The sequence below is a fragment of the Arachis ipaensis genome, chromosome B1, assembly GCF_059453495.1.
Source record: "Arachis ipaensis isolate K30076 ecotype BB chromosome B1, ASM5945349v1, whole genome shotgun sequence".
Classification (NCBI taxonomy): Eukaryota; Viridiplantae; Streptophyta; class Magnoliopsida; order Fabales; family Fabaceae; genus Arachis; species Arachis ipaensis.
In genome coordinates this window covers 51228184-51251033 of record NC_142436.1, presented here as the reverse complement: position 1 = coordinate 51251033, position 22850 = coordinate 51228184, and the positions used below count along the sequence as shown (strand labels likewise).

Here is a 22850-nt window from a genome sequence, read left to right as displayed (position 1 = left end):
TTTCAAATAAAAAAAAGAAAAATAGAAAATAAAATAGAAATATTAATACGTTAATCTTTAAAATAAAATAAAATAATAAAAAATTAATCTTCCATTGATTTATATGGATTTTACACATAATAAAATATGAATGTAACATTTAAAAAAAAATAAATTCAACTTCCAAAATAAGCATTTAAAAAAAATTATAATTTTATATTAGAAAAATTCTAATCTAATTTACTTCTTCTGGCAACACTAGGCAACATTTCTAATTCACTTCTTCTTGCATATGTGGCCTTAATGGCTGCATCATTCCACAACTCCTCAATCAATGGCGCATATTGGCGTGTAGCAGCGGGAAAGATGGCATCAAGTTTGCCCGATACCATAATTTTCAGCAACTAATCAGAGAATGCTTTTAGCCTTGTACCAATGGAATACGTTGTCTTCTCATCAGATTTTGGTCCAGACCCTGTTGTGAGCCATAAGCAAAATTTTTCAATACAAATGGCAAGCTAAATGTTAAATATGCATGCCTCTTATTATCTTATACAGTAATCACTATCCAAATAATAAGGGTGGTTTTGTGTTAATTTTGAAAGGAATTATCAATCATGTAACACCTTAAACAAACATCTAAGCATGCTGCTAACCATTTAGATTTTAGACTCACAAGTACTGTACTCAAAGGTATGAAAGGAATCAAAAGTTTTCTTCTTTGGAGTACTGTACTCAAAGTGGAACCTCTTTGCAACTTCAGCCTGCAATAGAATAAAAATCCACCATCAGTTACCAAATTAGAACCCTAAACTAAATTTAGAAACACAAAAAACAAAGAAATCACACTTAGAAATGGTACTTGATACTCACTGCTTCACTAATCGTTTTCGAGACATGCAAAAGCTGCTCCAAATCCTCATGGTTCACACCACACAGTACCCTAATCTGCAATTGACACAATTAGGGGTTACAAAAAATTCAGAATTCTGCATTTCATTCAAATTAGTGAACTTGAAAATAATAATTAAAAAATAAACACAATTTTTAGAATTACTATTACACCATCAGAATTGAAACTCACCAGAATATCAAGAGGAAGGGCTTCAAGGAGAGACCTTTCAGAGTTGAAGTTGAACCTCCCACTACACACTCTCTTTAATAGAGCCATATCAGTTTCTGAATCAAGAGGAGAACCTTTTACATTGCCAGAAACAACCTTCTTCCTTCCAAGCGATCGTGTTCTTGTAAAATTATAGCCCTCAAACCTTATCGCCATGTCTTCCAATGAACCCTAGTAATCCTCAAAATAATAAACTTAACAGCGCTAAAACTTCAAACTTTCTTTCTCTAACCTGCAAATACCCAAAACCTTAAGGATCAGAAATAGGCCATGAAGTCACAGCACCAAATGAGGTATTTAATTACAGAATTTTGAAACAAATTTTTGAAAAATCCAAAAAGCGGGAACACTACGTTCCACTTTCAACAAACTCACAAAAAAAATAGGGAAGAAATGAGACAGGAACATACCTAGATATACGAGGGTTTCCAATGAGGAAAGGAACCGAGAAAATTGGGGGAAAATGGTCTCATACCTATGTACCAGGAGTAGAAGACTGTCCTTTCTTTAAACGCCCCAAACATGTCTTCAAAATGCTCGCGACCCTCCAGGAGTATGCCAAGATAGGCATCTGACAAGGGGACACTGTTGTACAGAATCTTGGCCTGTCATAATTATTTAAAATTCTATGAATTTGTTGACTTGCTATGCATTCTTTGTCGCTACTGAATTAATTAATAAGGACTATATTAAAATTATGAAATAACAAATCACTTGCTTGAAAATGGTACGGGTTCAGATTAAATTATGAAATAATAAATCACTTGCTTGAAAATGGTACTGGTTCAGGAAAATAACTACAACCAACCTAATTAAATTTCGATCTAGCCTAATAAATGAAATAAAAGAGTAAGAAGCAAAAATTGACAGAGCAAAATGAAATAAGAGACAAATAACCATAATTCTCTTACTTTTACTGCATTTGCTTTTGGAAGAAGCAAGTCCTTACCTGCTTTTTCAAAATAAATAAACAGAAAAAATAACTTATTTTTGTTTCTGTCTTTATTTAAAAAAGCACAAGCAAAACAAGTCCAATATTTTTTATTTAGAAAAAGGGGGAAAGTACCTTGTTTGATAATGAAGTTAACTGCATATAAGTTTCTACTGTAATTAAGCACAGTCAGAAGAGAACTTACATGGAAACAACACGAGTTCTTGCATGTGATTCCTTGCCAAGAACCACTACAAGGATCTGAACCAACCCAACTGGGAATATTGATTTGCAAAGAATCCTTTAGAGAAGTTAAGGCCTCAACTGCAATGAAAAGTTAAATTTGTTTCATTGATTCATTCATTGAAATAAATACCTTAGATCTTAATATATAGGAAGTATATACAGAAAATACAAGTGGATAAAATGGCTAAAAAAATTTACATTAAACATGAACACAGAGAAAGCATAACTTAGTTATTACCATTGTGAGCTGGATAAGACAGTATTTTGATGTGGGTTCTTTCAGGATTTTTGCACAAGTTCCAGCAGCTCTAACCAGCTTGCCACCTTGCCCCGAGTTCAATTCAATATTGTGAATGATAGTTCCAATTCGCATAGAAGATAATGGCATACAACTCCCAATTCGAGAATTTATATCGGAATACATCATCTGATTCATCATGCTCTCTCGAGCATTATGAGCATTTGTGTCTACAACAACATGCATGAAGAGTGAGGAACAATGAAACATCACAGAAATATGCCAACAGCATAAAAACTAGAGTCTCCATTTCAGTAGGACAAGAGTAACAAAATATATACAACTCACTGCTGCCACAAGCAAAAATACTTGCAGGATTTTGGAAGATATTTAATATCTATTCCAGGAACACATAAATATTATGATTTATGAACATAAGAAAAGACAAAATCTTATATACTCGTTATCAAAATATCCGGTGCTTGATTTATATATTTTTATATAAATGAGAAATTCTTAGATGCTCCAAGAGAAGCAAATGTAATTCTTGTTCTATTCTATTGATCTTGTGACACACAGGTTATCTTTATTGTCAACATGAATAAAGGCATAAACCATAATCTTAAGTTAACATAGAGATCTTCCCCAGATCACCGGTTTTCTCTGAGTTATGCTTTCTCTGAGTTCATGACAAGAGATCTTAAGCATCACAAGAGAATGAAAACCCCATTTCACCAATTATTTCAAATAACAGTGACACAAATCACAGAAGGAAAAAATAAAATATTAGTTATTAGTTATTACCATACACAAATATATATCCAAATACAAAAATCAGCCTCCTCCATATATTTATATGTTTAATTTGTTTTTAATATATATTTTTTTATTCAAAATTTCTATGAATAATTTATCCAAATAACATTACTCAATAATTTTCAAAAGAAAATGAAAAGAAAAAATAACAAACCTCATCAAGCACGGTTAAGAGCCTTGTGTTGGGACTCTCAACCGCAACAGCAGCATGCTGATCTGCAAGCAATAAAGGATCTTCATGATGAGAATGATTCAAGCACTCCAATGAGAAATCAATGCTTCCACGAAGAATAGCATCAAATATACCCTGTTTATTTTCTTTATACAAAAGACAAGAATAACATGTGAGAAAGATTAGAAAGCATAATTAGTCTCCAATCAATACAAATTACAAAATATCTAATAATGAACAAGAAAACAAGCTTCCAGAACCAAGCACACACATCTGAAATGAAGGGAAGCCCAAGAATCAAAACCAGGGAACATCGAATAGATTTTTACGATAAAAATCACCTCCTAACATTTTCCTAAATTCAATGTGTCAATATTTAAACTTCCATTTTCACATCACTGCAACATAGGAACAACAAAACAGCCAGGGAAACAAATTAATGGCCCTTATCACAGGATCAGAGAAACAGAAGGAAGAAATACTTACCTTGTAGTGTTTATAGTGAGGGTTGAGCATCGATTGAGGGAGAGGAAGCGCCGATTGAGGGAGGAGCGAGAGAGAGGCAGCGTCTTTAGTGTTTAGGGTTTGAGAGAGAGAGATCGCTGAGGGAGGGCATGCCGATGTAGGGAGCATCGACGGAGCACCGCCGATAGAGGGTTGTGAGAGAGGGTGTGAGGGTTGCGAATCTGAGGAGGAGGCTTGCATTGAGGGTGCGAGGGTTGCGACAGAGCGAGTGCGAGAGAAAGTGCGATAGAGGGCTGTGAAAGAGGGCTCAGAGAGAGGGCTAGGTATGAGGGTTCTCAACAGTGATGAAGATGAAGGGCTAGGATAGAGGGTGGGCATGGGTTCTCATCAGCAGTGATGAATTGGGACATGGTAGTGATGAAGATGAAGGGGCTGGCAGTGAGTGTTCGGAGGCTTGAGTAGTGAAAGGATTGTCACTTTTTTAGTGTTGAAGTGTTTAATTGGGAAAAAATTTAAGTGCGAAAAAAATGGGTGAAAACTATGTCGCTACACTTTTTTTAGAGTGCCTATAGGAAGACAAATCAGCCACGCTTCAAAAGCGTACTAATTTCTCTCTATAGCCACGCTTTTAAAGCGTGACAAAAAAATGTAGCCAAATCAATAATCAGTTGCCACCCTCATAAAAGCGTGCCGATTTTTCTCTATGGCCACGTTTTTGACACGTGGCAAAAAAAGCGTGGCGAAATCACAAATCAGTGGCCACCCGCATAAAAGCGTGGCCATATACCACTTTTGGGCACGCTTTAAAAGCGTGGCAAGAAAAAAGTGTGCCGACAGGCCTTTTTTCTTGTAGTGTGGGAGGGGGGTACGATTAAATATTTATTAAATATAATTTGGAGGGTGATGAGTAGGATTCATGTCGGGTAAAATTTAACAATAAAAGAATCACTTCGTTGATAGCATAGTCCAAATCAAATATTAAATCCCAATATCAAAGTTTAAATATGAAGATTTATCACAATCTAAAACAAGTAAAAACCAGGAGTTTGAAATCCCGGGTCGTCTCCCTCGGACTATGCAAATTAATGTGCACACTTTTGGTTGTGAAGTAAGGGGGTTTTGAAGTATAGAATGGAAGATTAAAAGAACTAAGAAATAAAAGAACTAACAAATGATAAAAAAGGGAATTAATGCAATTAAAAAGGAAACAAGATCAAAACTAGTGAAAATGCGATAATTGCATAAAAGAGCCTTGACTTGGGAATGAGAATTAAGGCATCCTATTAATGAACCACTATTTTATGACTTATTTTGGATCGAATTGAGTGGATTTTATCAACTTTACTCACACTTATACATATAATTTGCATGTTTTTAAGTTTCCTTCTGAATTTTGTGCTATGATTGAAAACATGCTTCCTAGAACTTTAAATTACTAATTTTTAATCTTCTTATATTACCATTCGATGCTGTGATGCGTTTGTTGAGTGATCTCAGGGTTACCTATCATCGTCATAACCACAACTATGGCAATTATGATGAGTTAATCTCGCTTCATCAACCCCTAACATCGAGGAGGAAGTCAAACAAGCATAATTGACCGTAATCCATAAGTCCTAGCTAACTTACTAATTGACATTAGTAAAAAGCTAGCATCAATGGAAACAAGAGCCAACTAACAACCTAAGAACTACCACTAAATATTGAACATTATGACTCTAGTATTCTAGGAACTCATTTCCCAAGTCAAGGTGTGAAAATCTACTCAAAATTACCAAGTGGTATTTTCACAAACACTTGGTGGGCATAAAAGCAAAACATAGAAAATTGCAAAAGATAATGAAAACTATAACTAAAATATTCACAATATCAACAATAGAAACTGAATTAAGCATATAGAAATCATAAAATATCAAATTCATAAGCAAAAGATTCAAGAAATCAAAATTGCATATATTAACAAAGTAACTTCAACCATAAGACAAAGTAGTAAGAGTAATGAAATTAAGGAGGAAATTAAAGAGTACTTAGAATGAGATAAGCAAAATCCAAGACCAAAATTAAAACTATAAAATTCTACAATGAACTCTAAATAAAACCCTAAGAGATAATTTTCTAAACTATACTACTCCTACTCCTAATGTTGTAATCTATGTAAAAGTGAGCTCCCTTGATATGGAATGAAGTCCCCTTCATATAGCACTCCAAAATGGCTTCAGCACTTCCAGAATTGGGCCAAGAAAGCCCCAAATTTGCGAGCCACATGACATTTTAATGAAGTCACGTGCTGGGACTTGTGTATACGCATAAGAAGTTGTGCGTACGCACACTTGACTGTGTGCTTCTCCTTTGTTTTCTTCATGAAATCACCCATTTTGCATGCTTCCTTCCACTTTACCTGGCCATTCAAGCATAATTGACCTGAAATCACTTAACAAAACATATCACGGTATCGAATGGAATAAAAAGTGGAATTAAAATGATCAATTTAAGCACAAAACGCATGTTTTCACATTTAGGTTCAATTTAGAGAGAAATCACAAAAGTATGCTATTTTGGTGATTAAGTGTGAGTTTATGTGACGAAATCTCTCCAATTCAAGCAAAAAATTATCATCAAATATGGACTCATCAGTGAGACTCTTCTTTTATTTAATGGGGGGTGCGATCTTTCTAATTAAGATTCATGGATGCTGCACTTGTGTATGTGATGCAAGTGAACGTGTACAAAGAAGCTGTATCTAAGGTATAAACTCATTCATAAGGATTATTATTTAGAATGGGTTTAATATAGGCCCTACATTAGCCTATTATCTTCTATCGACGCATCGAGAAAGACTAACAGCTAGCTCTCTGGATGGGGCATTCACAGGTAACTATCAATGAAAGGTGAGATCCAAATACGTGCCTTCACCCCTAATGTTATGATGATTAAAAGTTAAAATCAAGATTCAATTGTTTAAAAAAATTGATTTTGAGTTAATTCTATAACTATCAATATAATTTTTTTACGCTAATATCTAATTATATTTTTATATACATAAAGAAAAAAATATTATTTTTAAATAGCAAGTATATAAATTAATTATTTCTATTTGTGCAACAGACTTAAAAACTAATAAAAAAGTATACAAGTTAAATCGTTTTAAATTTTAGATAAAGAATATTAAAATTAATTATCAGTAATAAATTAAACTCTTTCATATGAAAATAATAACTAAAAATCTTATTATTTAATTTTTTATCTACGGAGACCCTGGTCTTCTTAGCTGACGGGGACTTTTGTCCCCTACGATCTTTTGTAAAAGTAGTTCGATTCTATAAATTTTTTGTGTCATAATCTATAATGTCAGGACACGTATCAATGAAAATGAAAAGTAAATTGCGTTCAGAAAGCGATAAGCAATAAAACATTAAGAAATAATAAGATAAATATAGGACATATATATATAAACATAAGTAACTAGCCACTAGTCGCGATCTGCGAAGTTTAGGCCGGCTAGGGTACAGAATTAAAATAAGTTTGACAACAGTATTTTTTTCTTATTTCTCCTAAAAATATACATTAAGACCTCTATAGGCATGTTCCAAAAGGACTAGTAAAATACATATAAGGTTTTCAAAATAACCAAGGAGAGATGGTAAGCAAAAGAAAAACAGAGTTCAATGATCTTCGCCATCTCTCAGATGAACCACAGCTCACTACTAAGCATGATGCGTGTGCATCTTAGCTAGTTCAGTTAGCTATTTTAGTTAGCTTTTAGTTTATTTTCATATAATTTTAGTTAATAAACAAGTGATTTCATGAAATATCTCTGCATATAATGGATCATCAATCATGAGTTAAAATTGTAGCTATTTCATGAATATACAAGGTGAATTTGATGCAATAGAAAGAACTAAGTGAAGTTGTCATTATAAGCATTACTATTACACTTAGTATGTTAAGTCATCTTGTATATTACTTTGATGCACTATGTTTAATCCTTGATAGGTAGGCAATGAGAAAAGCATGCAGAGCACAAAGCATCCCCGAAGCAGAGCCCTGAAGCAGAGCAGGCCAACTTGGGCATTGGCAACACCCACTTATATTGGCGTTACTTCAAGCAACTCCACCGATGACTTGAGGTTGCAAGCTTTAGCAAGTGTGCATACACACACGTGGATGAAATAATGTGATTGTTAGCTGGCGTTAGCAATGCCAGCTATAACTAAAGTTATCCTCAAACAATGCCCATGCATATCAATGCAGCCTCTAGAGCTTAAATTCAAGCATTGGCAATGTCCAATTCAAAGGGCATTATTCTCCAACAACGCCAAGCATCCCTGGAAAGGAAGACCCTGGCATTGGCAACACCAGGATGAACTGGCGTTAGTTTAAAGTAACGCCTGTGATCTTGGAGCTTGAAATTTTGAGAAGTGTCATGTGCGTACGCACAGGTACACAAGTAACAACGCCCATAACAGGGGCGTTATCTCCAAGTAATGCCAGTAGGGCGTTGGCAATGCCCAATTCAAGGGGCATTATTCTAGAACAACGCCTGCAATACTGAAGAAGGGAAATTTCATAAGTGTGCGTACGCACAGGTACATAAGTCAGGGACATCCCTGGAAGGAGGAGTTGGTGTTGGCAATGCCAGGATGAACTAGCGTCATTTCAGGATAATGCCTGCAACACTTGGGAATTGAAGATTCAAGGAGTTTGCATATGCACACATATGTGCGTACGCACAGGTACACAAATTGGGAAAAATAAAAAGGGGCGTTGGCAATGCCCAACACAGGGGGCGTTATCTCCAACTAATGGCAGCAGGGTATTGGCATAGCTAAAAGAAGGAGGCGTTAGTAGTAAACAACACCAAGTCCTTTTTAATGCCTCCAATCCGAGCCCAACAAAGCCCACTCTAGAAGCAGATTTTGAAGGCGCTTAAGAAGTAGAGAACTAGTATAAATAGGGAGGGTTTTGAACTCATTAGGGGGTTGGAGATCACACATCAATTTTCACTTTTTGCTTGTACTTCATTATTAGTTTATTTTCTAGTTCTTACTCTTATAGTTCTAATTTTTATAATAGAGCAATGAGTCACTAACCCCTCATTCATTAGGGCAGAAGAGCTCTGCAAAGATTGAATTGAATTTTTGTTCATCTTCTTCTCTTCTTGATTCTATCTTTGTTTATCTAACAGAGAGTTTCCGATCTTCAAAGATCCAATTCAATTGGAAGAGGAATTGGATCTATTAGACTTATATGTGAACCTTGGAAAAGGAATCATAGTAATTTAGTTTAAAACTCTTTTCTCACAATGAATTTGATTTTGATTCAGAGCTTAATATAGTGACATGTAATCACTCTGAAATTGGGATCTTAGGAGTTGTGTGGCATGGGATTAGAAATTATGCTTCACCTCTGTTCATGAGCATTGGATCAAGGAATTGGTATTTGATCATGTCTAGAGAAATTGAGTTACCAAGGAATTGGAACCCAATTACTAATTATCCACCAAAGATCTAACATTGCATGAACAAGAGAAAAGAGAAGTTCATTGATTCAGGAAGATCTAGTATCTCCAATCCCTAATGACTTTTAATTCATTAGCATTTCCTTACTTCCTTTTAATTTCCTTCCTGATTGCTTATTCTCTTAATGTTCATTGTTCTTAATTCTTTTACGTTCCCGTAATTTAATTTCCTTGTTATTTACTATTCCTGTATTTACATTTCAGCAATTTAAGTTTATGCACTTTAGATTTCTAGCTATTTACTTTCCGCACCTTACATTTCTAGACATTTAATTTCTTGCCATTTACATTCCAGTCATTTATTTTACTATCAAGATCTCTAATGATCACTCAAATCACATTAATCTAATTGTTTGACTAGAATGACCAATTGATTAAAATTGCTTAATCTATCAATCCTCGTGGGATCGACCTCACTTTTAGTGAGTTATTACTTAATTACAACTCGGTGCACTTGCCGGTGGAATATTGATTTATCAATTTCCGTATCAAAGCACTGGTGCACGAAATCACAATCACACTTTTGCAATTCCGCACAACTAACCAGCAAGTGCACTGGGTCATCCAAGTAATACCTTACGTGAGTAAGGGTCGATCCCACGGAGATTGTCGGCTTGAAGCAAGCTATGGTTATCTTGTAACTCTTAGTCAGGATATCAATAATTATCAAATTTAATTGTAAAAAGTAAAAGAACATGAAATAAATACTTGTTTTGCAGTAATGGAGAACAAGTTGAGGTTTTGGAGATGCTCTATCTTCTGAATCTCTGCTTTCCAACTGTCTTCTTCTTCATGCACGCAGGGCTCCTTCCATGGCAAGCTATATGTTGGTGGATCACCATTGTCAATGGCTACCATCCGTCCTCTCAGTGAAAATGGTCCAAATGCGCTGTCACCGCACGACTAATCATCTGTCGGTTCTCACTCATGTTGGAATAGGATCCATTGATCCTTTTGCGTCTGTCACTACGCCCAGCACTCGTAAGTTTGAAGCTCGTCACAGTCATCCCTTCCCAGATCCTACTTGGAATACCACAGACAAGGTTTAGACTTTCCGGATCTCAGGAATGGCCGCCAATAATTCTAGCCTATACCACGAAGGTTCCAATCTTAGATTAGAAACCCAAGAGATACACATTCAAGCTTGATTGCATGTAGAACGGAGGTGGTTGTCAGGCACGCGTCCATAGGTGAGAAGGATGATGAGTGTCACGGATCATCACATTCATCAGGTTGAAGTGCGAATGAATATCTTAGAATAGAAACAAGCATGATTGAATGGAAAACAGTAGTAATTGCATTAATCCATCAGGGATGAACTATTATATATTGCTGGAAAGCTCAGGATGTCTACTTTCCAACGCAATTGAGAGTGCACTAATTGGGCTTCTGTAGCACCATAAAATCTACTTCGAGTGCAGGGAGGTCAGAATCCAACAGTATCTGTAGTCCTTTTTCAGCCTCTGAATCAGATTTTTGCTCAGGTCCCTCAATTTCAGTCAGAAAATACCTGAAATCACAGAAAAACACACAAACTCATAGTAAAGTCCAGAAATGTGATTTTTGAATAAAAACTAATAAAAACATAATAAAAACTAACTAAAATATACTAAAAACATACTGAAAATAATGCCAAAAAGTGTATAAATTATCCGCTCATCACAACACCAAACTTAAATTATTGCTTGTCCTCAAGCAACTGAAAATCAAATAGGATAAAAGAAGAGAATATACAATGAATTCCAAAAACATCTATGAAGATTAATCTTAATTAGATGAGCAGGGCTCTTAGCTTTTTGCTTCTGAACAGTTTTGGCATCTCACTTTATCCTTTGAAGTTTAGAATGATTGGCATCTATAGGAACTCATAATTCAGATAGTGTTATTGATTCTCCTAGTTCAGTATGTTGATTCTTGAACACAGCTTTTTCTTTTTCTTTCTTTTTTTCGCATTTTTTTCTTTCGCATATATTTTTTTTCTGCAAGCCCTTTTTTATTCACTGCTTTTGCTTGCTTCAAGAATTATTTTTATGATTTTTCAGATCATCAATAACATTTCTCGTTTTTTTTCTTTCAAGAGCCAACATTTTTAACAATCATAAACAACAAATTCAAAAATATGCACTGTTCAAGCATTCATTCAGAAAAACAAAAAGTATTGTCACCACATCAAAATAATTAATCTGTTTTAAAATTTGAAATTTATGTACTTTTTTTTCTTTTGCAATTAAAAACACTTTTTATTTAAGAAAGGTGATGGATTCATAGGACATTCATAGCTTTAAGACATAAACTTTAAATTTTATTAATCATGGAATGAAAATAAGACTTAAAAATAAATATAAGAGCAAATCAATAATAATAGAAGACAGAAAATTAAAATAGAAAAATAAATGACTCTTAAAATAGATTCATAATGACAGAGGCTATCACAGAGTTAGGACTCAACAACCTTGGTTTTGAGCAGTGGATGCTCCTTCAGTCTATGGGGTGTTTGGTCCTTCAAGGGAAAGCTTCTGGCGCTTCAGCTCCTGTAGCTCACGCCCCTGCTTCTCCTGTTCCTTCAGCAGCTTGCAGAGCATGCAGTTTTGATTCTGTTGTTCTTCCTTAAGTTGATCCACAGCTTCTTACAGCTTAGTGACAGATGCTTTTAGGCGGGTCCAGTAGTCAATTTTAGGGATTTCTGGGAGGAACTCCTGCGCCCTCCTTTTGATGGAGTTGTCTTGCACTTGTTGTCCTTCCATTGACTTCTTGGTGATTGGGTGTTCGATTGGAATGAATTCATCTACTCCTATCCTCACCCCAGCATCTTTACATAGCAGAAAAATTAAGCTTGGGTATGCCAGTTTGGTTTCAGTGGAGTTCTTGTTTGCAATTGTGTAAATCTCACAAGAAATCAGATGATGAATCTCCACTTCGTTTCCCTGCATAATACAATGAATTATCACCGCTCTTTTGACAGTGACCTCAAAGCGGTTGCTAGTGGGTAGTATGGAACGCCCAATGAAGTCCAACCAGCCTCTTGCAACTGGTTTGAGATCTCCTCTCTTGAGTTGGTTTGGGACACCTTTTGAATTGGTTATCCACTTAGTTCTAGGGAGGCATATGTCCTCTAGAACTTGGTCCAACCCCTTATCTTCTCTCACCATTCTCCTATTAAAGGATTCTGGATCATCTTGTAGTTGAGGCAGTTTGAAGACCTCTCTTATTTTGTCCAGATGGAAGTAAATAATCCTCCCTCTGACCATGGTTTGGTAGGTATGGAAGGCGGTTCTAGTTATTCTCTGCTTATCTGTCAGCCACATATTTGAATAGAATTCCTGAACCATGTTTCTTCCAACCCTTGTTTTAGGATTAGCTAGAATTTTCCATCCCCTGTTTCAAATTTGCTCTTGGATCTCCGGATATTCGTCTTCTTTCATATCGAATTTAACTTCTGGGATCACTGATCTTAGACCCATTATTTTATGGTAATGGTCTGCATGTTCTTTGGTGAAGAACCTTTCTTGATTCCAAAGACTCTTAATTTGGAGTATTCTCTTTCTTGCCTCTTGAATTGGTTTGTTTTCTCTTAGGAGCCATGATCTTGATGAGTCTTAGCTCAGTGATCACGGAAAAACACACTAAACTTAGACGTTTGCTTGCCCTCAAGCAAAAGAAAGGAAAGGGGAGAGAGAGGAGGAGATGCAAATTCGAATGGTGGAGAGGAGGGGATGGCCGAATGTGTATTTATAAGTAGAGGGGAGGGATTTCGAAAATTTTGAAAGAGATATGACATAAAGATATGATTGGTGGAAGAAAATAAAATCATGATATGAAAAAGATGAGATTTTTTTAATTGAAAAAGATATAAAGATGTTAAATCTGAAAATTTGTTTATGCATCTAAGAAATAAGAGATGATATGATGAGTTTGAAAAGATTTGGAAAGAAATTGAAAAGATACTTGAGTTTTTGAAGAAGATTTGGGAAGGATTTGAAAGAATTTTGAAAAGAGATTTAGAAAATTGTTGAATTTTTGAAAATTGAGGGTGAATGATGAAAGTTTGAAACATGTTTATGCAGAAAATTATGAGTCAAAACATAAAAATTTGAAAAATTTTAAAGTGAACAACAAAATCCTCTCCCCTTGTCTTTCTGGCGTTAAACGCCCAGAATGGATACCAGGGTTTAGGGTTTAGGGTTTAATGCCCATAAGTTGGCCATTGTGGGCGTTTAACGCCCAGCCAGGTACCCTGGCTGGCGTTAAACGCCAGAAATCCTTTGTTACTGGACGTTTTTCTGAACGCCCAGGATGCTGCAATTCTGGCATTAAACGCCCATAATGGTATCTATTCTGGCGTTTAACACCCAAAATGGTACCTTTACTGGCGTTAAACACCCAGAATGGTATCCATTCTGGCGTTTAACGCCCAAAATGCTCCTTACTGGCGTTTTCTTGCCAGTGAGCTCCTTTTCTCTGCTTTTTGTGCTGAATCCTTCTGTAACTTTGTGAATTCCTTCAATTTTGATGATTAATCTTGAAGAAAATTTATATTAAAATTCTCTAAGTATTAAGTAAAACAAATAACCTGCTAATGGCTGGGTTGCCTCCCAACAAGCGTTTCTTTATTGTCTTTAGCTGGACCTTGACTGAGCTTTATTCAAGCCTCAGTTTTGAGCATTCTTGCTCAAAATTGCTTTCAAGATAATGTTTAATTCTCTGTCCATTAACAATGAACTTTTTATCAGAGTCAACATCCTGAAGCTCAACATATCCAGGTGATACACTTGTGATCACATATGGTCCCCTCCACCGGGATTTCAATTTCTCGGGGAATAGTCTGAGCCTAGAGTTAAATAGCAGAACCTTCTGTCCTGATTCAAAGACTCTAGATGAAAGTTTCTTGTCATGCCACTTTTTTTCTTTCTCCTTGTAAATTTTAGCATTTTCAAAAGCATTGAGTTTGAATTCCTCTAGCTCATTCAGCTGGAGCAATCTTTTCTCTCCAGCTAACTTGGCGTCCAGGTTTAGGAATCTGGTTGCCCAGTAAGCCTTATGTTCCAGTTCCATGGGCAGATGACAAGCCTTGCCATACACAAGCTGGTATGGAGAGGTTCCTAAAGGAGTCTTGAATGCTGTTCTGTATGCCCACAGAGCATCATCCAAGCTTTTTGCCCAATCCTTTCTACAGGCAATTACAGTCCATTCCAGGATTCTTTTTAGTTCACTATTAGAGACTTTAGCCTGCCCATTTGTCTGTGGATGATATGGAGTTGCTACTTTGTGGCTAATTCCATATCGGACCATAGCAGAGTAAAGCTGTTTATTGCAGAAATGAGTGCCTCCGTCACTGATTAGTACTCTGGGGATGTCAAATCTGCTAAAAATATGTTTCTGAAGGAATTTTAGTACGGTCTTAGTATCATTAGTGGGTGTGGCAATTGCTTCTACCCATTTAGATACATAGTCTACTACCACCAAAATGTAAGTGTTTGAATATGATGGTGGGAAGGGACCTATGAAGTCTATACCCCATACATCAAACAACTCAATCTCTAAGATCCCTTGTTGAGGCATGGCATAACCATGAGGCAAGTTACTAGCTCTTTGGCAACTGTCACAGTTACGCACAAACTCTCGGGCATCTCTATAGAAAGTAGGCCAGTAGAAGCCACATTGGAGGACCTTAGTGGCTGTTCGCTCACCTCCGAAATGTCCTCCATACTGTGATCCATGGCAGTGCCATAGGATCTTCGGTGCCTCTTCTCTGGGTACGCATCTGCAGATCATTCCATCTGCACATCTCTTAAAGAGATATGGTTCATCCCATAAGTAGTACTTAGCATCCGAAATTAGTTTTTTCGTCTGCACCCTGCTGTACTCTTTGGGTATGAACCGCACAACTTTATAATTCGCAATGTCTGTAAACCATGGTACTTCCTGAATGGCGAAGAGTTGCTCATCCGGAAAGGTTTCAGAGATCTCAGTAGGAGGGAGGGACGCCCCTGCTACTGGTTCTATCTGGGACAAGTAATCGGTTACCTGGTTCTCTGTCTCTTTTCTGTCTCTTATTTCTATATCAAACTCTTGCAGAAGCAACACCCATCTAATGGGCCTGGGTTTTGAATCCTGCTTTGTGAGTAGGTAATTAAGAGCAGCATGGTCAGTGTACACAATCACTTTTGGACCTACTAAATAGGATCTAAACTTGTCAATGGCATAAACCACTGCAAGTAACTCTTTTTCTGTAGTTGTGTAATTCTTCTGTGCATCATTTAAAACACGGCTAGCATAGTAAATGACGTGCAAAAGCTTGTTATGCCTCTGTCCCAACACTGCACCAATGGCATGGTCACTGGCATCACACATTAGTTTGAATGGTAATGTCCAGTTTGGTGCAGAGATGACTGGTGCTGTGACCAGCTTGGCTTTCAGGATCTCAAACACCTGTAGACACTCTGTGTCAAACACAAATGGTGTGTCAGCAGCTAGCAGATTGCTCAGAGATTTTGCAATTTTCGAAAAATCCTTTATAAACCTCCTGTAGAATCTTGCATGTCCCATAAAGCTTCTGATTGCCTTTACATTGGCAGGTGGTGGTAATTTTTCAATTACCTCTACCTTGGCTTGATCCACCTCTATCCCCTTGTTTGAAATTTTATGTCCAAGGACAATTCCTTCAGTCACCATAAAGTGACATTTTTTCCAGTTTAAAACCAGGTTAGTCTCTTGGCACCTTTTCAGAACAAGTGCTAGATGATCAAGACAGGAGCTGAATGAGTCTCCAAATACTGAGAAGTCATCCATGAAGACTTCCAGAAATTTCTCTACCATATCAGAGAAGATAGAGAGCATGCACCTCTGAAAGGTTGCAGGTGCATTGCATAGACCAAAGGGCATCCTTCTGTAGGCAAATACTCCAGAAGGACATGTAAATGCTGTTTTCTCTTGGTCCTGAGGATCTACTGCAATTTGGTTGTAACCTGAATAGCCATCCAAAAAGCAGTAATAATCATGACCTGCTAGTCTCTCTAGCATCTGGTCTATGAAGGGTAAAGGAAAATGATCCTTTCTGGTGGCTGTATTGAGCCTTCTGTATTCAATACACATATGCCACCCTGTAACTGTTCTTGTGGGAACCAGTTCATTTTTTTCATTGTGAACCACTGTCATGCCTCCCTTTTTGGGTACAACTTGGACAGGGCTTACCCAGGGGCTATCAGAAATAGGATAAATAATCCCAGCCTCTAGTAACTTAGTGACCTCTTTCTGCACCACCTCCTTCATGGCTGGATTTAGCCGCCTCTGTGGTTGAACCACTGGCTTAGCATCATCCTCCAATAGGATCTTGTGCATGCATCTTACTGGGCTAATGCCCTTAAGATCACTTATGGACCACCCAAGAGCTGTCTTGTGTGTCCTTAGCACTTGAATTAGTGCTTTCTCTTCCTGTGGATTTAAAGCAGAGCTTATGATCACTGGAAAAGTGTTATTTTCTCCCAGAAATGCATATTTCAGGGATGGTGGGAGTGGTTTGAGCTCGGGTTTAGGAGGCTTATCCTCTTCCTGAGGAATTTTCAGAGGTTCTTTTATTTCCTTTGATTCCTCCGGATCAGGCTGAACATCTTTAAAGATGTCCTCTAGCTCTAATTCGAGACTTTCAGTCATATTGATCTCTTCCACCAAAGAGTCAATAATATCAGTGCTCATGCAGTTATTTGATGTGTCTGGATACTGCCTAGCTTTGACAGCATTTAATTTGAACTCATCTTCATTGACTCTCAAGGTCGCTTCCCCTTTTTGTACATCAATAAGAGTTTGTCCAGTTGCTAGGAAAGGTCTTCCTAGAATGAGAGTTGCACTCTTGTGCTCCTCCATTTCCATCACTACAAAGTCAGTGGAAAAGGCAAATGGCCCAACCTTGACAATCATGTCCTCAATTATGCCTGATAGATATTTAATGGAGCCATTAGCAAGTTGAAGACATATCCAGGTTGGTTTGACTTCTTTAGTCAAGCCAAGCTTTCTGATAGTGGATGCAGGTATTAGGTTGATACTTGCTCCAAGGTCACATAGAGCTGTCTTGGTGCAAGCACCCTCTAATGTGCATGGTATCATAAAGCTTCCTGGATCTTGAAGCTTCTCTGGTAAGCTTTTCAGAATGACTGCACTGCATTCTTCAGTGAGAAACACCTTTTCAGTTTCTCTCCAATCCTTCTTATGACTTAAGATCTCTTTCATGAACTTAGCATAAGAGGGTATTTGCTCAAGTGCCTCTGCAAATGGGATCTTTATCTCAAGAGTCCTGAGATAGTCTGCAAAGTGGGCAAATTGTTTATCCTGCTCTGCTTGGCGGAGTTTCTGAGGATAAGGCATCTTGGCTTTATATTCTTCAACCTTAGTTGCTGCAGGTTTATTCCCTACAGAGGTGGTTGGAGAAGCCTTCTTAGAGGGGTTACTATCAGCACTTGCAGGTGTCTGATCCCTCATTGGCGTTCATTGGCGTTTGAACGCTAGGATTGGGTGCTGGATGGGCGTTTAACGCCAACTTCCCACCCTTTTCTAGCGTTTGAACGCCAGAACTGGGCAAGGAATGGATGTTCAACGCCAACTTTTCTCCCTTTTCTGGCGTTTGAACACCAGAAGTGGGCATCCACTGGGCATTTGACGCCAATCTTTCACCTTTTTCTGGCGTTTGAACACCAGAATTATTCCTCTCTGGGCTCTTGCTGTCCTCAGAGGGATTTTGGGCAGTGGTTTGGTCATCCTCTATCAGTTGTTCCTTTCTTGGCTTTCTGCTATTTTGAGCTGATTTATTCAATGTCTTCCCACTCCTTAATTGGACAGCTTGGCATTCTTCTGTTATCTGTTTAGATAGTTGCTGTCTTGTCTGATTCAATTATGCTTCTATATTCTTGTTAGCATTTTTAGTGTCTTGGAGCATCTCTTTAAATTCTGCTAATTGTTTTGTCACAAGGAGTAATTGCTGATTAAGTTCAACAATCTGTTCTTGAGGATTAGGATCAGTAGTTACTGTCCTAGCCTCTTCTTTTATAAAGAACTCACTGCTTGAGTACAGATGTTGATTTCTAGCAACCGTGTCAATGAGTTCTTGAGCTTCTTCAATCGTCTTTCTCATGTGTATGGATCCACCAGCTGAGTAGTCTAGAGACATTTGAGCTCTTTCTGTAAACCCATAATAGAAGATGTCTAACTGTACCTACTCTGAAAACATTTCAGAGGGGCATTTCCTTAGCATCCCTCTGTACCACTCCCAGGCATTATAAAGGGATTCATGATCCTCTTGTTTAAAGCCTTGGATGTCCAGCCTCAGCTGTGTCATCCTTTTTGGAGGGTAAAATTGATTCAGGAATTTGTCTGATAGCTGTCTCCATGTTTTTATGCTTGTTGTGGGTTGGTTATTTAACCACCTCTTAGCTTGATCTTTTACAGTAAATGGAAACAATAATAATCTGTAGACATCCTGATCCACTTCTTTATCACGTACTGTGTCAGCAATTTGTAAGAACTGTGCCAGAAACTCAGTAGGTTCTTCCTGTGGAAGACTAGAATACTGGCAATTTTGCTGCACCATGATAATGAGTTGAGGATTTAGCTCAAAACTGCTTACTTTGATGGGAGGTATATAGATGCTACTCCCATATGCAGCTGTAATGAGGTTAGCATATGACCCCAGAGTCCTTCTGGACTGCTCATTTCCACTTAGGTCCATGATGGAGAAAGAGAGATGATGTGGATTGCAAATAAAATATATTTTTAAATTTTTATTTTATTTAATTAAAAGTAACCGAATAAAATAAAACGAAATAAATGAAAAATAAAATAAAAGTTTCGAAAATTAAGAGAAAAAGTAAAAAGATAAATAAATAATTCGAATGCTAAAATGGCTAATTAATTAAAAAGATTTGAAAAATTCTGGATATGATTTTCGAAAATTAGAAGAAAATGAAATAAAAGCAAATTGAAAACTAAATTAATTAATTAATTAAAAAGATTTTGGAAAAAGAATGCTTAGTTAATTTCGAAATATGAAAGAGAAAAGTAGTTAGGTGATTTTTTTGAAAATTATTTTGAAAAAGATATGATTGAGAAGATATGATTGCAATTTATATATAAAAAAAGATATGATTGAAGAAATTAAAAAGATTTGATTTTTATAAAAGATTTGAAAAGATCAATTTTTGAAATTAGAATTTTGACTTGACTAAAAAAAAGATATGATGTTGAAAATCTTTGACTAATTGAATGCAAACTTTCAAAATTTATGAGTAAAATAAGGAAAAGATATTTTTTTTTATTTTTGAATTTTAATGAGGAAAGAGAAAAACAACAAAATGACACTAAACTTAGAAATTTTAGATGAAAACAAAGAGAACAAACAAGAAAACTTTGAATGTCAAGATGAACACCAAGAACACTTTGAAGATCAAGATGAACACCAAGAACAAATTTTTGAAAAATTTTTAAGTAAATAAAATCACAAAAATACCAAACTTAAAATTTTTAGAAAATCAAACACAAATTGTCGAAAATTTAAAGGAAAACACAAAGAAGACACTAAACTTAGAATTTTTAAAGATCCAGAAGAAACTAGGAACATGCAAATTCGAAAAATCAAAAGAAAATAAAAGCATGCAATTGACACCAAACTTAAAATATGAAACTAAACTCAAATAAAATATTCAAATTTAGTGACTTTAAACCAACAAAAATAAATTATTCCTAATCTAAGCAACAAGATAAACCGTCAGTTGTCCAAACTCGAACAATCCCCAGCAACAGCGCCAAAAACTTGGTGCACGAAATCACAATCACACTTTTGCAATTCCGCACAACTAACCAGCAAGTGCACTGGGTCGTCCAAGTAATACCTTACGAGAGTAAGGGTCGATCCCACAGAGATTGTCGGCTTGAAGCAAGCTATGGTTATCTTGTAACTCTTAGTCAGGATATCAATAATTCTTAGATTTAATTGTAAAAAGTAAAAGAACATGAAATAAATACTTGTTTTGTAGTAATGGAGAACATGTTGAGGTTTTGGAGATGCTCTATCTTCTGAATCTCTGCTTTTCAACTGTCTTCTTCTTCATGCACGCAGGGCTCCTTCCATGGCAAGCTATATGTTGGTGGATCACTGTTGTCAATGGCTACCATCCGTCCTCTCAGTGAAAATGGTCTAAATGCGCTGTCACCGCACGGCTAATCATCTGTCGGTTCTCACTCATGTTTGAATAGGATCCATTGATCCTTTTGCATCTGTCACTACGCCCAGCACTCGTGAGTTTGAAGCTCGTCACAGTCATCCCTTCCCAGATCCTACTCGGAATACCACAGACAAGGTTTAGACTTTCCGGATCTCAGGAATGGCCGCCAATAATTCTAGCCTATACCACGAAGGTTCCAATCTTAGATTAGAAACCCAAGAGATACACATTCAAGCTTGATTGCATGTAGAATGAAGGTGGTTGTCAGGCACATGTTCATAGGTGAGAAGGATGATGAGTGTCACGGATCATCACGTTCATCAGGTTGAAGTGCGAATGAATATCTTAGAATAGAAACAAGCGTGATTGAATGGAAAACAGTAGTAATTGCATTAATCCATCAAAACACAGCAGATCTCCTCACCCCCAACCATGGGGTTTAGAGACTCATGCCGTCAGAAATACAATATGAAACGTGTAAAGTGTCATGAGGTACAAGATGAATCACTAAAAGTAGTTTTTATAGTAAACTAGTGACCTAGGGTTACAGAAAATGAGTAAGCTAGAATAGTTAGTGTAAAAATCCACTTCCGGAGCGCACTTGGTGTGTGCTTGGGCTGAGCATTGAAGCTTTCATGTGTAGAGACCTTTCTTGGAGTTAAATGCCAGCTTTTGTGCCAGTTTGGGCGTTTAACTCCAGTTTTCATGCCAGTTCTGTCGTTTTGACGCCAGAATTTCTATGCTGACTTGGAACACCGGTTTGGGCCATCAAATCTCGAGCAAAGTATGGACTATTATATATTTCTGGAAAGCCCAGGATGTCTACGTTCCAATGCAATTGAGAGCACGCCAATTGGGCTTCTGTAGCTCTATAAAATCTACTTCAAGTGCAAGGAGGTCAGAATCCAACAGCATCTGTAGTCATTTTTCAGCCTCTGAATCAGATTTTTGCTCAGGTCCCTCAATTTCAGCCAGAAAATACCTGAAATCACAGAAAACTACACAAACTCATAGTAAAGTCCAGAAATGTGATTTTTGAATAAAAACTAATAAAAACATAATAAAAACTAACTAAAATATACTAAAAATAATGCCAAAAAGCGTATAAATTATCCACTCATCAAGCACCAAGACCTGCATCTGAAAAATAGAGATATATGGAATGAAAATCTCCAACCCTTGGGTTTCTAGTTCTGTAAAAGTGCCAAATAAATATAATACACTATAATAAGAGCTCACGAAGCATCCTAATCTTCCTTTCATCAATTGTTCACCCTAGGTTCTCACTAATCCATAACTTAGGCAACTATCCTAGGAGATACTAAGTCTATTTTAATTTCTCATCTTTTCCAACTTTCCAAACTTTCCAACTTCCAATTTAGAACAAAACCAACACTAACTAAACTGACTTAGTGATTCCATATCAATCATCTCATATCTCCACCCGGAGCAAGTGAAATCACTTCACTACGTTTACCCAGAGAACTCAATTTATCTCATTCAATACTCATCATTGTTAATTAATCATTTCATCATTTCATTTCCAACAAGGACAACCCTCAATGTCAACCAACACTAGCATGAGGGACTGACGTTAGGATTTTTGCCAGTAAAGAATTTCATAAAAACAGTCGCGTTGTAGATATAGTCTCTAAACCGACAAAAATCCCTTCGTACAAACGTTTTGGTTGTCACAAGTAACAAACCCCTTTGAAATTGATAACCGAGTATTCAAACCTCAGATCGTCTTCTCAAGGAATTGCAGGGAGGTATGTTCTTATTATTGGTTATGAGTTTGTAAATTGGGGTTCTGGAGTTTGGGCAATGCGCACAGGTATATTTTCAAGCAATAAAAATAAATAAATAACTGTAAAATAAACTCTTGGCAAGTTATGAGAACCGAAAGTCCTATCCTGGTTATCCTTATCAATTGTGATGAGAATTGGATTTTTCTCCCACTTTGTTAACCTCTAACTATGAAGGTAAGTTAAGTGGATGAATTAATTCTGATTCCTCAAGTCCTGGTCTTTCCTTAGGAAAAGTTAGAGTTAGTGGAACTCGAATTAATTCTTGAAGAATTCCAATTTTCAATCAACAATGAGTTTGATAACTCAAGAGTCTCCAATTATTTAACCAAAGCCAAAAGGGAAGAAAG

At 36.7% G+C, this 22850-nt stretch overlaps 1 protein-coding gene across 1 annotated transcript; it reads right to left on the bottom strand.

The window, feature by feature from the left end:
* Positions 1-383: 383 nt before the first annotated feature.
* On the bottom strand, positions 384-1258 carry LOC107606617 (F-box protein At1g61340-like). Its single transcript, XM_016308661.3, has 4 exons — positions 1064-1258; positions 853-927; positions 656-743; positions 384-454 (listed from the first exon to the last, which is right to left on the bottom strand). The coding sequence occupies exons 1-4, from the start codon at positions 1256-1258 to the stop codon at positions 384-386; spliced, it is 429 nt and encodes a 142-aa protein (XP_016164147.1).
* Between the last annotated feature and the right edge of the window lie 21592 nt (positions 1259-22850).

Coding starts and splice junctions, on each gene's coding strand:
- LOC107606617 (XM_016308661.3), bottom strand. CDS start 1,258: ATGGCGATAAGGTTTGAGGGCTATAATTTTACAAGAACACGATCGCTT. Junction 928..1,063: donor CCCTTCCTCTTGATATTCTG/GTGAGTTTCAAT, acceptor TGTCAATTGCAG/ATTAGGGTACTGTGTGGTGT. Junction 744..852: donor CGAAAACGATTAGTGAAGCA/GTGAGTATCAAG, acceptor ATTCTATTGCAG/GCTGAAGTTGCAAAGAGGTT.